This window comes from Schistocerca piceifrons, chromosome 2 (genome assembly GCF_021461385.2).
Source record: "Schistocerca piceifrons isolate TAMUIC-IGC-003096 chromosome 2, iqSchPice1.1, whole genome shotgun sequence".
Taxonomy (NCBI): Eukaryota; Metazoa; Arthropoda; class Insecta; order Orthoptera; family Acrididae; genus Schistocerca; species Schistocerca piceifrons.
This window is the reverse complement of record NC_060139.1, coordinates 701,126,450-701,143,930: the sequence shown is the minus strand read 5'-3', so window position 1 is coordinate 701,143,930 and position 17,481 is coordinate 701,126,450. Positions and strand designations below refer to the sequence as shown.

The window sequence follows — 17,481 nt, the reverse complement described above, 5'->3', positions numbered from 1 at the left end:
GCGCGCTTTCTTGCTATCAAATAGGTATTCCTACGCTGGATTTGTTCTAGGAGCTTTCAACTTCCCCACGCACTTGGCACTCCCTAATACTTCCGGTCACGTAACTCTGTGCGCCTGCCCGCTCTGTGACTCAGAGCCTTCTACACAGATCGTTCTGACTTACGCGTACCCAATATCATCGGAGTACTTTCGTTCACATTTGTTTGGACAATAAAGTAAATAAAACAATTCACGTTGCCTTATGGGTGGCGTGAATTCTTTCAGTATATTATGTGTGAAGCTCTTGAGCAGTTATTATTGTAAACATTATTCGTGAAAGTTTTTAAATGAAACTGAAACTGAAAGTGAAAAATGGAGAGGGTACATTTACATGCACTACATAAAGTATTTGGTTGCTAGAAATGAAATGAACTCCTAGGATCAGTCGTAGATAAAGCAGGTTGCTGTCTTCGGTTTATAGATAGAAAACTTGAGAAATGCAATCAGTCTATAACAGACTATATACCCTAGAATTTTGCTAAAGTTTGTGGGTCCCCACACCAAAATGGACTAACAGGGATGTGGAACGTATACAGAGAAGAGTAGCACGAATGGTCACGGGTTGGTTTTACCTGTGGGAGTGTGAGAGAACTGGTCGACTCTTGAAGATAGGGCCGGCCGGGGTGGCCAAGCGGTTAAAGGCGCTACAGTCTGGAACAGAGTGACCGCTACGGTCGCAGGTTCGAATCCTGCCTCGGGCATGGATGTGTGTGATGCCCTTAGGTTAGTTAGGTTTAAGTAGTTCCAAGTTCTAGGGGACTGATGACCTTAGAAGGTTAAGTCCCACAGTGCTCAGAGCCATTTGAACCATTTTTGACTCTTGAAGGTAGTTTCCATCTATCTCGAGAAAGTCTACTTACAAAGTTTCAAGAACCGGCTGTAAATGATTACTCTATGAATATACAGCAACCCCTTACATATCGCTCCTCTAGGAATTGTGAGGACAATACTAGATTAATTACAGCACTCTCAGAAGCACTTCGTGATTCTTAATTACGCTCTACACGCGAATGGAATCCCCAGAAAGCCAATGACTCACCACCTCAACTCCACGACGCCTGCCGACCGAGTCTTACATTTCACGAGCTCCAAGCCATTCCACGAAATTATTTTACCCTAGCTGAGAACTGGACGTTGCCTGGGTATGTACTCATATTTATTTTAATTCTGGTACTCAGTCTTCTTCCTCCCCCTCTCGCTATCAATTTCCTCCCGCCCCCGCCCCCCCTCTCCCTCTGGATTTCTCCCCCTTCTCTCTGTCCATCTCCTCCCCCTCTCTCTGTGCCCTACAATTATATAACTTTGTAAATAGATTCAGCATCGTTGTGGATACTTCTACCTTTTTTTTCGACTATCATCATCATCAGAAGGAATAAATTCAAACTTGGTTGCAATTATTCACGCTTTCAGTGTTTACGACGTCACATCCCCTGAACTATGGGCCGTACAACGATGTAATTTTACACCTATATTCAGTGCTATATGTGAACACTTTCTGCAAAATATGTCGTGAATACAATTAGTAGTAAAGAAGCCTGACGTGACATTTTTACTGCATGAACAGCGAAAATGTAGTAAGACTTCCTCTCCTTCATCTTCATGTGAAGGTGTTACAGCGAGAAAATTTTTTGTAATGGTTTGTAATTATGCGTAAAGTTTGTTACAAATCACTAAGTGCTCTCATTCTCAAATACCATATGAATAACATCTGAGTACTCGCTCGTCCTAGCCTATACTTCTTTTTCACCCCCTACCCTAGCCCCATTTTATAGGTACGTACGATGGTTCTTCGCACGCAGAGATTCTTTCCATATAGTAATTGGTATGTGTACCAAGTTTGGGTGAAGTCGTTCCAGTAGTTTCGGAGATGTAGGGCAGACATACATACATACGTACTTACATATATAAATACATACATTCTTCTAATATTTGTGACTCTTTTCCCGCCATCCCATTTTGATGAAATATGGCCTATATGGTGCCTCTAGCTACGCTGAGAATACTAGCGAAGACCCCCCCCCCCATAAAAATCCGACTAGTGGTTCTGGAAATTAGTGTGTTCAGACAGACAAAGTTTTGAATCTCGATCATTTTTCGGTCATCAGATTTTGCTGCACTGAAGCCTGTACAATGCCACAAGCTATGCTCAAGCTACCTGAGAAAACCCCATCAAAATTCATCTCTAGTTTTGGAGATTAGCGTTTTCAAAGACAGACAAGACGGTTGTACAGAACTTTCATTATGACAGATTTAGGTCTTCCAGGCAGTTACAATCAGAGCCGGAATGTAGCCATTCTCATTGGCCATTCCCTTCTCCTTCTTACGATGGTTCTATAACGCGCTGCATTATGGCACGATTTAAACAACTTTTTGTGCAACTGAAGTTGGAAATATACCAGCCGTCACGTGGAAATTACTCTCACTCGAAGCCAATTTTGTAGACTCCATCCACAAGCCATTTAGAATGATTAGAAAAAAGCAGCACAACAGCTTCTGACTGAAGCATACAGGCATCGTCTGGAACTGAGATGTCAGAAGACGACAACGACGACGTGCCGCAGTTAATACACACATCAAAAAAGTTTCACATCACCTCGGTTCCTAGAGTTCCGGAACCTGTACAGAAAATTGGAATACACATCAACATAAACATCATTTCGGCCCTTCTTATTGCTCATGAAAACAACACATTGTATGTTGTACCACCATTCAGCGAGACCTTCAGAGGTGGTGGTCCAGATTGATATACATACCGGTACCTCTAATACCCAGTAGAACGTCCTCTTGCATTGACGCATACCTGTATCCGTCGTGGCATACTATCCACAAGTTCGTCAAGGCACTGTTGGTCCAGATTGTTCCATTCCTCAAGACGGTTCGGTGTAGATCCCTCAGAGTGGTTTGTGGGTCACGTCGTCCATAAACAGCTCTTTTCAATCTATCCCAAGCATGTTCGATAGGGTTCATGTCCACCCTAGTCGAGCAATGTCGTTATCCTGAAGGAAGTCATTCACAAGATGTGCACGATGGGGGGCGCGAATTGTAGTCCACGAAGACGAATGCCTCGCCAATATGCTGCCGATATGGTTGCACTGTCGGTAGAAGGATGGTATTCACGTATCGTACAGCCGTTACGGCGTCTTCCACGACCACCAGTGGCGTACAGCGGCTCCACATAATGCCACCCCAAAACAGCAGGAAATCTCGACCTTGCTGCACTCGCTGGACAGCGTGTCTAAGGCGTTCAGACTGACCGGGTTGCCTCCAAACACGTCCCCGAAGATTGCCTGGTTGAAGGCATATGCGACACTCATCGGTGAAGAGAACGTGACGCCAATACTGAGCGGTCCATTCGGCATGTTGCTGGGCCCATCTGTACCGTGCTGCATGTTGTCGTGGTTGCAAAGATAGAGCTCGCCATGGGAGTCGGGAGTGAAGTTGAGCATCAGGCAGCATATTGTGCACAGTTTGAGTCTTAACACGACGTCCTGTGGCTGCACGAAAGGCATTATTCAACATGGTGGCGTTGCTGTCATGTTTCTTCCGAGCCATAATCCGTAGTTAACGGTCATCCACTGCAGTAGTAGCCCTTGGGCGGCCTGAGCGAGGCATGTCCTCGACAGTTCCTGTCTCTCTGTTTCTCCTCCATGTCCCAACAGCATAGCTTTGGTTCACTCCGTGACGCCTGGACACTTGACTTGTTGAGAGCCCTTCCTGGCACAAAGTAACATTGCGGACGCGATCGAGCCGCGGTATTGACCGTATAGGCACGTTTGAACGACATACAACACGAGCCGTGTACCTCCTTCCTGGTGGAATGACTGGAACTGGTCGGCTGTCGGACGCCCTCCGACTAATAGGCGCTGCTCATGGATGGTTGTTTACATCTTTGGGCGGGTTTAGTGACACCTCTGAATAGTAAAAGGGACTGTGTCTGTGATACAGTACCCACAGTCAACGTCCATCTTAAGGAGTTTTGTGAACCGGGGTGATGCAAAACTTTTTTTGGTGTATATACATAAGGCTTCTCAGGTAACTGCTCCACTTGTACTAATGAAACGTTCTCTTCGTTGCGAGCAGAGAACGGGAAACCGCCTTTCCTATACAACGATGGCCTGCCGCTGCCCAGCAAGAAGTTCTCCACGGCGACGGGCAGCAGCGCCTTCTACGAGAAGCAGCAGCACCCGCTCGACGACCTGCAGAGGTGAGTACCCGCCAGCCACTGCTCACCCAGCGCTTCCGGGCTGTTTACGCACTCCAGTATCCGACGTGAAAATGTCGAGTCCTGTGACCAGTGTTGAACTAGTCGACCCGAGCCGTTCACTACTTCAAGCGGAACCAGAGAAACAAATCCATTACCATTAGTAAATGATAGGTGTTGTAAGTAGGCTGTTTAGTTATTATATTGATAACGCCACGTAGCGCTTTGTATGAAAATCACTGGCTGTGCTGTGTGCAGTCTTTGGCTGGTTTGCATTGTTGGAATTTGCTGTTGTAGTGTTGGGCAGTTGGATATGAACAGCACGTATTGTTGAGCAGTTGGAGGTGAGCCGTCAGCAGTGGCGGATGTGCGGAGAGAAACGGGAGAATCCTGAGGTGGTCGATATATATTCAGTTCATGAGATCCAGTATTACAAATTTACTCTTTCTGATGGACACAGGATTCTCCCGTTTCTCTCCCCACATCCGCCACTGCTGACGGCTTATATACACTCCTGGAAATTGAAATAAGAACACCGTGAATTCATTGTCCCAGGAAGGGGAAACTTTATTGACACATTCCTGGGGTCAGATACATCACATGATCACACTGACAGAACCACAGGCACATAGACACAGGCAACAGAGCATGCACAATGTCGGCACTAGTACAGTGTATATCCACCTTTCGCAGCAATGCAGGCTGCTATTCTCCCATGGAGACGATCGTAGAGATGCTGGATGTAGTCCTGTGGAACGGCTTGCCATGCCATTTCCACCTGGCGCCTCAGTTGGACCAGCGTTCGTGCTGGACGTGCAGACCGCGTGAGACGACGCTTCATCCAGTCCCAAACATGCTCAATGGGTGACAGATCCGGAGATCTTGCTGGCCAGGGTAGTTGACTTACACCTTCTAGAGCACGTTGGGTGGCACGGAATACATGCGGACGTGCATTGTCCTGTTGGAACAGCAAGTTCCCTTGCCGGTCTAGGAATGGTAGAACGATGGGTTCGATGACGGTTTGGATGTACCGTGCACTATTCAGTGTCCCCTTGACGATCACCAGTGGTGTACGGCCAGTGTAGGAGATCGCTCCCAACACCATGATGCCGGGTGTTGGCCCTGTGTGCCTCGGTCGTATGCAGTCCTGATTGTGGCGCTCACCTGCACGGCGCCAAACACGCATACGACCATCATTGGCACCAAGGCAGAAGCGACTCTCATCGCTGAAGACGACACGTCTCCATTCGTCCCTCCATTCACGCCTGCCGCGACACCACTGGAGGCGGGCTGCACGATGTTGGGGCGTGAGCGGAAGACGGCCTAACGGTGTGCGGGACCGTAGCCCAGCTTCATGGAGACGGTTGCGAATGGTCCTCGCCGATACCCCAGGAGCAACAGTGTCCCTAATTTGCTGGGAAGTGGCGGTGCGGTCCCCTACGGCACTGCGTAGGATCCTACGGTCTTGGCGTGCATCCGTGCGTCGCTGCGGTCCGGTCCCAGGTCGACGGGCACGTGCACCTTCCGCCGACCACTGGCGACAACATCGATGTACTGTGGAGACCTCACGCCCCACGTGTTGAGCAATTCGGCGGTACGTCCACCCGGCCTCCCGCATGCCCACTATACGCCCTCGCTCAAAGTCCGTCAACTGCACATACGGTTCACGTCCACGCTGTCGCGGCATGCTACCAGTGTTAAAGACTGCGATGGAGCTCCGTATGCCACGGCAAACTGGCTGACACAGACGGCGGCGCTGCACAAATGCTGCGCAGCTAGCGCCATTCGACGGCCAACACCGCGGTTCCTGGTGTGTCCGCTGTGCCGTGCGTGTGATCATTGCTTGTACAGCCCTCTCGCAGTGTCCGGAGCAAGTATGGTGGGTCTGACACACCGGTGTCAATGTGTTCTTTTTTCCATTTCCAGGAGTGTATATATATATATATATATGACTTTTTAACATTATTAAGGTAAATGCATTGTTTGTTCTCTATCAAAATCTTTCTTTTGCTAACTATGCCTATCAGTAGTTAGTGCCTTCAGTAGTTAGAATCTTTTATTTAGCTAGTTCTATTGCAGTAGTTTGAGTAACGAAGATTTTTGTGAGGTAAGTGATTCATGAAAGGTATAGGTTATTATTGTTAGTCAGGGCCATTCTTTTGTAGGGGTTATTGAAAGTCAGATTGCGTTGCGCAAAAAAAAATATTGTATGTCAGTTTACTGTTGATCAGAATAAGTAAAGAGAGAGATGTCTGAGTACGTTCAGTTTTGCTGAGCTGTTTGAAAATCAAATAACGTAAGAAGTTTACCAGCACAGTAATTCATAAATTTTTCTAATGGGATGTTTCAGTGTGTGGCTGATATTCTTGAAGGTCGCTAAAGCAGTTGTTCGTACGATAACAAGATTCAGACGGACGACGTATTTCCGTGAATCATGTAGAGTTATAATTTCATTACTTCAATCAAAGACTAATACCTCCCCCTAGAGCGGCGAGTGTCGATCGTGGGGTAACCTGTTCGAACCCTGTTAGTGGAAGAAATTTTTCATTCATTGTATTTGGGTGTAAAAGGAATCAGTGGTGCGTAGAGCAAGTATCTGATCACCACACTTGCACTAAAAACAATAACAATTCAAATTTAAAAAAAGGCCAACGATCGCACGCAATCTGGTTCACCATTACCAGTGTCACCGGGGTTCGCACGATCACTGCCCTGGGAGCAACAAACACTTCGTACTGACTGAGTCACTGAGTGATACCTTCAACCCCTAACGTATTGCTACCGGGGTAACGATCAAGTGATGATGCTCATGTCTGACAAGTGATAGCAGTAATATTGATCAAAGTATGTGCGACCTGAGTAACGGTTTTATCAGAATATTAATTACGATTGTAGCTGTGTCGCTGGCGGGCGATGCCTGTGTTCGCTAAAACCTGTTGCATCGAAGACATAAACTTCTTAAAGAAATGAGGCAGTAATTAAAGAAACTCTTCTGGCTTGGCGGATGAACCTATGCCTTTGATTTTTTTCAGCAAACAATCTCATTCGACATTACTTCACGATTTCTTTCATCCGTATCGTCCTTCTAAGACATTCCTCTTTCTCGTGTGTGACTGCTTGGCTCCTCGGTCAAACAATTAAACCTGGTACTATGGAGAAGCCTTTTCCGTGCTAGTTTACCTAGTTTCTGCAAAAGTAGAACATGTTGATGTAGGCTGATTTGGAAACCTTTCCTTGTGAATTCAAAGAGCGACCAATACAGATATCGTTAGTAAACCTGGGTATATCACACAGTGTAGATTTTTCCTGTTACTAGGAATACCACTAAGAGGTCATATAATCGGCACCGTCAAATATCACTAAATTAGGCGTAATTTTGACTTATTGAAACCTGTCCCATTAGAAGGTGCCTCATCCGGTTCAGTATGTAATAGACGGTTCTAGAAGATGTTTGAACATATTCTACAACCTATCCTCCTTATTTCCATTATATTCATTTTTACTCAGAATATAAGCATAAGCTTTGAAAAACATTATGGTGCGTTGGATAGCTTAGGCACCTGCTCAGTTATTCAGTCAGTGGGTAATCATCGTATTATATTTTGGATATGTGTAGTAAAATCAGATTTACGATATTTGTATTTAATGTCTTGAAACTAAATTCGTTTGTGACCACGCCAACTTACTCCAGACATTCAACTGGAATGAACTGGCGCATTATTTTCTAATAACATAAATCAACCTTTAAAGTTCCATCTCAACTTCACACAGTAAACAAGTTTTCTTGTGATACAGTACTGTGCTTACCAACAACCTGTTCAGTGTACAGGTATACATAGCTTCCGCAGTGACTAGTTCCTGCACGTAGCTACTGTTTTCGCATGGAGGTAACCGCAACTGTTTCACCGGCCCTTAACCTTTTTAAACAACTCTGTAATTACTTTCAAATAAATCCCGCAGTCATTATTTCCCGACATTACTGTTTCTCTTGTATACTAACTACTTGGAGGGACATACTAAAAAGATACTGAAATATCTAGTAATATTGTTACTGCAGAAACTAGGCACGCTGCATTCTTAGAGAACTTTTTCTTTGCTTACAGGACCGGCAATCTTGAGAATTGTATCTTGAATATTTTACACATTAAATTTCAAAGTTCCCCATTGTACTGGTTAACAATTTTGGCCTGAACTTAAAAGGCCATTAAGCTAATGAAAAATAGGGAAACAAAATAATAGGCTGAAGATTCACCAACACTAAGCTTGAAAAGACTTGAAATTTTGAGTCACTAAGTGAAAAAACGAAATAGTTTGCAAAGGTATTGAAACTGCCTGTTACAAAAGCGTTGAAAGTAAGCTGATGAACACACGGTAGCTACGTTCCACGGCGTCATCTCGATTGCTGTGTGATCAATGGTAGAATACAGTACCTTATGAGAAGTAAAAAAGCATACTTTAAAGTGGTACAGTAATGCACATTCGTCAACGCACGCTCATACCACAGGCGAGGAAAAATTAAAACCATTCAAGGTGTTAACGCCATTAACTGACAGTCTGTTAAACCAGACGCAGATATTCTGATCTAAACGACAAACACGTCATTAGTTTCATGCTTTTAATGCTGTATCAAGGACAAACGTCGCTATAGAAACACTTCCAGCTTTCAAGACTTCGCCCCTGGTTCTCCTCCTGAAAAATATTTGGATATGTGTTTGTGTTCTCCAGAGATGTACGTTGTGACCTAATTAAGTAATTAAACTAAAGTAATTAAACAAATTTATAACCAAGTTTATATGCCAACTGAAGACCTGAGTCGAAACAAGGCCCCCGGAGTAGACAACATTCCATTAGAACTACTGACGGCCTTGGGAGAGCCAGTCCTGACAAAACTCTACCATCTGGTGAGCAATATGTATGAGACAGGCAAAATACCCTCAGACTTCAAGAAGAATATAATAATTCCAATCACAAAGAAAGCAGGTGTCGACAGATGTAAAAATTACCGAACTATCAGTTTAATAAGTCACAGCTGCAAAATAGAAGCCGACCTCGGGGAAGACCAGTTTGGATTCCGTAGAAATGTTGGAACACGTGAGGCATTACTGACCCTACGTCTTATCTTAGAAGAAAGATTAAGGAAAGGCAAACCTACGTTTCTAGCATTTGTAGACTTAGACAAAGCTTTTGACAATGTTGATTGGAATACTCTCTTTCAAATTCTGAAGGTGGCAGCGGTATAATGCAGGGAGCGAAAGGAAATTTACGATTTGTTCAGAAACTAGATGGCAGTTATGAGTCGAGGGACATGAAAGGGAAGCAGTGGTTGGGAAGGGAGTGAGACGGGGTTGTAGCCTATGCCAGATGTTATTCCATCTGTATATTGAGCAAGCAGTGAAGGAAACAAAAGAAAAGTTCGGAGTAGGTATTAAAATCCATGGAGAAGAAATAAAAACTTTGAGATTCGCCAATGACATTGTAATTCTGTCAGATAGAGCAAAGGAATTGGAAGAGCAGTTGAACAGAATGGACAGTGTCTCGAAAGGAGGGTATAAGATGAACATCAACAAAAGCAAAACGAGGGTAATGGAATGTAGTCGAATTTAAGTCGAGTGATTCTGAGGGAATTAGATTAGGAAATGAGGCACTTAAAGTAGTAAAGGAGTTTTGCTATTTGGGAAGCAAAATAACAGATGATGGTCGAAGTAGAGAGGATATGGCAAGGAAAGAGTTTCAGAAGAAGAAAAAAATTGTTAACATCGAGTATTGATTTAAATGTCAGGTAGTCGTTTCTGAAAATATTTGTATGAAGTGTATCCATGTATGGAAGTAGAACGTGGACGATAAATAGTTTAGACAAGAAGAGAATAGAAGCTTTCGAAATGTGGTGCTACAGAAGAATGCTGAAGATTAGATGGGCAGATCACATAACTAATGAGGAGGTATGGAATAGAATTGGGGAGAAGAGGAGCTTGTGGCACAACTTGACTAGAAGAAGGGATCGGTTGGTAGGACATGTTCTGAGACATCGAGGGATCACCAATTTAGTATTGGAGGGCAGCGTGGAGGGTAAAAATCGTAGAGGGAGACCAAGAGATGAATACACTAAGCAGATTCAAAAGGATGTAGGCTGCAGTAGGTATTGGGAGATGAAGAAGCTTGCACAGGATAGAGTAGCATGGAGAGCTGCATCAAACCAGTCTCAGGACTGAAGACCACAACAACTACAACAACAACATAACCAAGTAGCAACAAACGTTGCTCTTATCGGCGAAGCATGGTAGCTAAATGTTACTACGGTATGAGAAGTATACTGTGGCCTAAAAGTTTTTCCGAACATAAGAGTTTACTTTCATATCACTGCAAATTAACAACGCTTAGCAAAACCGGAATAAATAGCCAATTCATCCAAATTTCACTGTCATGTGCAGTTATAAATCGTTGTATTCTCTCCGTACACTCATTCTGACAGAAAGCGGATCTCTCATTTTATCGCAGTTCGCTTGGTCGTGTATGAACTACTAGAAGCACAGCCTGAAATTACACAGAGAATATTCAGCAGAGTGTTTGGAGCTTAAGATAGCGTTCTTCATACCAGAACGTCATGTTCCGAAACGCATCCGATACAATTCCAGACTGTCAGGTAGTGAAAAAATTACGAGCTTACGAAATATCGGACCAGGTTTACGATTAGGGTCCAGAACTTCCTAGCAGACAGAAAAGAACGAGCCGTGTTTAACTGGGTAGATCAGTCGGACGTACAATTAGCTTCGTACGTTCCAAAAGTGACCGAAATAACGCAGTTACCATTCATGGCATACAGGGTATTCAAACGCTATGGTGAACACTCTCGAATATCTTGTTGTATATAAGAGAGTAGCAGTGACAGAAAATGGCCCAAAATGCAAACAGACCCGCAGATGATTTGCGGTTGATACGGACTAGCACATAGTCGGAACATTTACCAGCTGGACATGCGAACTCCGCAACTGGCCCTCAACTTCCCCTACCGCCAGTACGAGAACTCTGCAACTGACAGTAGACCACTTGGGCACTTCCCGCAGCACACTAGTAAGCCATATTGTAGGAGCGAATCAATGCTAAGTAGAATGCTACTACATTTTTATTACAAAATTTTGGAAGAAGATGAAAACTGTCTGACAGAATAATGGCGTAAAAGAAAAGAAATACAATATTGAGCTTCAGATGTATTTAATAAGATATTTTTAAGCTAACGATAACATTTAAGCTTAGTACTAAACACAGTTTAGTAAATTCAATCTGTCTGTTTCAGCATCGCACAATTTTGTTCTGGAGCTGTTTCTTCGATTTTCTTGTCAGCTTCTGATGTGAAACCAGAGCCGCTACCACGTAGCCAAACGCAGGAATGTAATATTTAAATGTTACCTTGAGTCGACTGAAACAGAGTTAAAAAGAAGATGAAAACTCCGGCACGCGTTTGTCGTTGAAGTGTAGAGGACTCCTCTGCTCAAATACACGTAAGCGCTCTTCTGTCTGTAGAACAAGCTGCGGGCTCCCTGTTGGGTGTTAGCGCACTGCTGGAACCCTTTGTCGACCTTTTCTGAATTGCTGTGTTAGTGTCCGCCATTTTATGTGGCCACTGGCAGTTGATCCTCAATGTAAACAACGCTAAGTAGCGCATAAATAACCGGAAACACTCACTATTCTTGGAGTAAATTTTTCGAATACCTAAAAGCACGCGTAAAGTGGAACGACAACAAAAACAGATTGCAGAAAAAAAAGCAGATGTTAGACGGAGCAAATGTAATTCAGTGATGAGAGCAGTACCTTACAAAACCCTGGTTGATAGATTCTTGAGTATCGGTCGTCAATCTACGATCCTTAACAAGTAGTAGTAATAGAGGAGATACAGAATATACAAATAACAGCGGCGATTTTCGTAACGGATTGGATTAATAAGTGCGGCAATGTCAGACGCTAGTAAAAAAGACAGTTAATAGTTAAAATTTAGAGCGTGAACGTTTCGAGAAGCTGGGCAACATATTACTTACTTCTGCATACATCTCCCGAAATGATCACGGCTGGAAAAGCAAACTGTTGCTCATTCAGACTGCCGTTCTTTCCGATCAGCATTCGCGAATTGTGTGGAAAAGGGGCAGAACGATAGGACTCTAAGTACCCTCCACCAATTTTTTCCAAGGTCCAATCTGTCGCGAAATTAAAACCTCAGTGATAATCCAAAGAAATGGCTCGGAGCACTATGGGACTTAACTTCTGAGGTCATCAGTCCCCTAGAATTTAGAACTATTTAAACCTAACTAACCTATGGACAGCACCCACCTCCATGCCCGAAGCAGGATTCGAACCTGCGACCGTAGCGGTCGCGCGGTTCCAAACTGAAGCGCCTAGAACCGCTCGGCCACTTCGGCCGGCTAATCCAATGAAGCTTTGTGCGTCACATCTGTGGCATGTGTACCTTCGTCAATCGCGTCACGTCGAATTTTCAGTTTTGAGTGGACATCGAGCACGTAAAGGTGCCTAGAACAATAGCCCACTGTCAAGTGCGAAGCGCACGCTGTCATTAGATTTCTTCACGCTGAGTGCTTCCGTCTGGTTTCATGCAGCCGACATGAGTCATGCGTGGCAACAAAGTGCGGCAGTGGCGCAGGAACTTTGAAGCAGGACGTTCAGACGTTCATGATGTAGGCAATCAGGGAAAGATTTGTCAAACGATGATCTTGTTTATTAAATGGACCAGGTGATCAGAGAAGTCGTCTATGAAGGTAAATTCAAAGCAAGCATAGAGAAATGTTTTAATCAGGAATTGTCCTTTTCAAAGACAATTCTCGGCCGCACATTGCAGATACAACAGAAACGTTCCTGCAGCATTTTCGAGGGAAAGTATTCGATCAGCAACCATACAGCACGGACTTTGCTCCCTCTGATTGTCATTTCTTTGCTCACACAAACCACTGGCTGTGACAGCATTTTGGCACAGACAAGAAGCTGGAGACAGGCGTAGAGACTTGGTGGAAAGTATTGGTGGCTGCCTTCTATGATGTGGGTACTGGAAAATTGGTTCAACGCTAAAACAGTGAGTCCGAGCGGTGATTATGTAGAAAAGTATCTGGAAGATGTAGCTAAATGTTAGCGATATTAGGTGTTAATTATTTCACGACCGATCGGACATCAAAGGGGGGGAAAAGCCCTTGTATTTAAGGGGACCACACACTGCCTATCTAACCCATGTTAAGTTAGGCAAGTATTTGACCCATTTCTGAAAAAAATATTTTTACTGTATGTTACATGATGCTAATAGTCGCGTTTACTAAAATCTGCTTTATCTATTTTATAGTTTTTAAGAAATATTTTTACATTTATTAAATGCTAAGTTTTTTCTGAAAAAATAGTTTTTGTGAACTTCTTAATGGGGGAATATTAAGGAATGTAGTACCAGAGGTGGCGTTTTATGTTGTGCAGAGTCTCTGAAAATTTCATTTATCTATGATAGTTTCTGATATAATGGGGCATATGTACTGAAAATTTTAGTTTGCGGGAAATTGACTTTAAAGAAAAAACTTTTGAAATTTGTTACTTACAGTTAATTAAAACTGTCCTGCTGCATATGATGGCCCTTCTTTGGCCTCTAGCAGGTCTTCCAGCTTCTTCTTCTTCTCCTTCATGAATGTTTGTCTTGCTTTCTTGGCCATATTAGATGCAGACCTGTCTGCATCGGATATCCTCATTTTATCGCAGTGTTGCAGCCCAGTGATCATATTTTCACCAGGATTAATTCCCAGCTTTTTCAGAACCCAACGCTTTCCAATATTACCACAATTGAATGTAATAACAGCATCATGAACTCCTAGTTTCATTTTATGCATGCCTACAAATACAGTTTTAGGAATGCGGTTCCAAATTATGCTGCTGAAACATTCATTTGGCTTCTATGTCTTCCCATGCAGACATTTCCTTAGGTCAGGATGAGCCAAACCTCTGAAAATAGGTTTAATTGCTGTAATAACAGCAGCAGGAAGAGAATGCTGGTGAGAATAAGATTCTCCAGTTGCCTGAGTCCTATTGTATTTGCACTACGCATTTTCTCTGGATGGACACAATCCATGACATGGCTTATCATTAGTAGAGGACTTATTATGGCCCAAACATCTCTTCATTGCCTCCAGATTTTCTTTATTTCTCCTATTTGCCTGCCCATAGTATACCTACAAGTTTTCTATTTCAGTTTTAGTTAACCGACCCTATCCGGTCAACAATTTTCAATCTTCTAATTTTTTTCTCTCATAACAACAGTTAGTTTTCTCAGCCTTGTTCTCAAACGTTTTTTAACATGGGTTACACATTCTATTTAGCTAATAATGGCATTTCCATATGGCTTAGAGTTGACAGTGGGTGACAGAAAAGTGGGCGTGGCACATAAACACACGTGGTCGGAAAATGCTCTTCAAATGCTCGAAAAAATTTTTTTCAGCAAAATCCTTTTCAGAGTAATTTAATAAAACCTTAATCTATCGAAATATGATGAAAACCGAAAATAGATTTTTTTAGACCTGAACCACAGTGTGGTCCCTTTAAGTAATAACTCCACAATCAGTCATACAACTTTAACGCAGCTGCATTGACGATAATGTATGTAGAACAGCACGTTCTGTTTCGCTCTTACCGCAAAGCAGATCCAACCCACTGCTGCTCACCGGTTGCGCGTCTTCTCAGCAGCGGATAACACTAGTCAGCTTCGTGAACAACGCCGCTTCGAGCAGGTCGAGGCACAAACGCGGTTATCGTTGTCGCCGGTTCCAAGCGAAGGTTGCGGTATACGCATATGCGTAATTTAGCTTCGCGCTTGAAGAGAGTTTGCATCCCGCAAACTTTCTTTCGCCTCGTTACGCATAGTTGGTCGCTTACCACCACCATCAGTGATGACAACTCCCAAGAAATGGAATACAAATTTACTGAATAACTCGCTACGAGCACGTTTGATGCTGACATTGGCTACATCATTTACAGCCACCGTGCCATGTGGTCGCAGCAGCTTTTAGGCATGTCAGCTGGCGCCAATGACAGAGCCTGAAGTACCACCCGCCCCCCTACAATGAGATGGCCGATTTTTATCGCCAGGACTTCGCTACTCGTATTGCACGTGCAAAATCGGCTGTTTCCTCTTACCCTGTCTGTCGCTGCTTGCCCCTTCAAACGTTCCCTTAGAAAAATTATGAATGACTGCGCTGGTAAACTACGTTATTTGATACAGAGACAGCTGAGTAAAACTGAACGTACTCAGACAGTTGTCTTTATGTTGTGTACGTAGTTCCGCATAGTCAGCGCGTACACAACTTTCCCACTAGAGCGCGCCCCTCTAAGCACAACAGCGCAGGCGCAGTGCTCGTCCGTCTCTGCACTACGAGATGGCGCTGCCATAGAGACGTACCAAATTCTGCTTCCGCCAATCCGCGTATTAATATGTAACGCAGCCAGTGAGGATTGCTGCTAACGTAGAACCTTTTCTCCTCGCAGATCACACTCGCGCAACGATACATGAACGTGCGAGGTATTATAACGTGTGTACAGACCTCCTGTTAGTCAGTCTGCATTTGTATGCACCAGTCTGCATTTGTCTGCACCAGTCTGTGCCAGTCTATAGACAAGTTTCAGTCTACGCCAAATAAGATTACCATATTCCTGTACATAGTCATGAAGATAAATGTATAGACACTTTTGTCAAGTATCAGAGATATATGTGAGAATAAGATTAACGCACCAATACCAAAGGAACTTCAGATTGTCAATTGTAAATAGTATCCAGAACCAAGTAAAGTAATTTTTATGCTTGTTATTATTTTAAGAAATATGTGTGAAAATTAATCAAGTTCTGTTTAAAATTGGTCACCGTCAATCTGCTACTTTGTGTGCAAGTGGCATTTCTATTGTTTGACCTAATGGCAGAAGATAAACACGCCGCGATAAGACCACAAAACATGTTGCTGACACTCGCCTACTTCGTTAGAGCGACAAGTCAAATAATCTGATGGTGTGTGTACTGAAGGTCTTACAGTACGCACACCACACTTTACTTATTCTGATCATCACTAAACTGACACAATATTTTTTTAGCGCAACGCAATCTGCGCAGTCTGACTTTCAATAATCCCTACAAAAGAATGGCCCTGACTAACAATAAGCTATACCTTTCATGAATCACTTACCTCACAAAAATCTTCGTTACTCGAACTACTGCAATACACCGAGCGCCATAACTGCCAGCTAAATAAGATTCTAACTACTGAAGGCACTAACTACTGATAGGCATAATTAGCAAATGAAGGATTTTGATAGAGAACTATCAATGTATTTATCTTAATAACGTTCAAAAGTCCAATATATATTTTTGTGACATCCAATTAAACAAATTTTCTTTTTCTGATGAACACACGTCCAGATCGTCCGCTCAAAACTCTGGCATATCTCTCCACACATCCACCCACTTCTACCACTGCTGGCGGCTCACCTCAAACTGCCCAACGCTACGCGTTGTTCACATCCAACTGCCCAACACTACCCCAGCGAATATTCCAGCAATGAGTCCAACCAGTCACAGACTGCATACAGCGCAGTCAGCGATTGTCATACACAGCACTACGTGACATTACCAACATAAGAACCTAAACAGCCTACTTACAACCTCTTTAAGCAGACATCTCGTAGAACGATCATACGTCCATAGTCGAAGTTGTCTTTGACTAATGTCGATTTTTGTAGCAGTAGTCCTAGCGGTCAACTGTGGGTACGGTGAGTGAGCAACAAGAGCCTTGGCCGGCAGGTCGTGGTGGTTCCTGCTGTTCAAGCGGTGCCACCAGAAGGAGACGACGCCGTCGTGGCAGCCCGCCTTCTGGCCGCGGCTGTGCCCGCCGCCCATCTGCCCCTCCTACCGCCGCTTCGCGCGCGTCGTCGCCCTCGTCATCATCCTGCTGCTCTGCTGGGTCGTCACCTTCGCTGTCGTCGGACACGACGCCGGCCCCGGTACGTCCCCTGCAGCAACTACTTCTCATACTCTGCACGCACTGTGGGCCCTCCAACATGGCCTAAACAACGTCCACAATAAATCTTTCCTTTTTGCGATCACAAAATTTTTGGTCTTTAGACTACCGATTTCGGTCACCGACGACCGTCTTCAGATCTGCAGAAAAATGGGAAAACAAAGTACAACTAATGGACAGTACTCATATCAAAACAAAATATGCCATAAT

The 17,481-nt window shown here is 43.8% G+C and overlaps 1 protein-coding gene across 1 annotated transcript in view; it reads left to right on the top strand.

Moving 5' to 3' along the window:
* LOC124775761 (sodium/hydrogen exchanger 9B2-like) overlaps positions 1 to 17,481 on the top strand; it is a 203,337-nt gene that overhangs the window by 102,527 nt on the left and 83,329 nt on the right. Inside the window, exons 3-4 of the mRNA XM_047250591.1 lie at positions 4,120 to 4,243; positions 17,055 to 17,254. Coding sequence (XP_047106547.1) covers positions 4,120 to 4,243; positions 17,055 to 17,254 — 324 coding nt within the window. The remainder of the gene's footprint in view (positions 1 to 4,119; positions 4,244 to 17,054; positions 17,255 to 17,481) is intronic.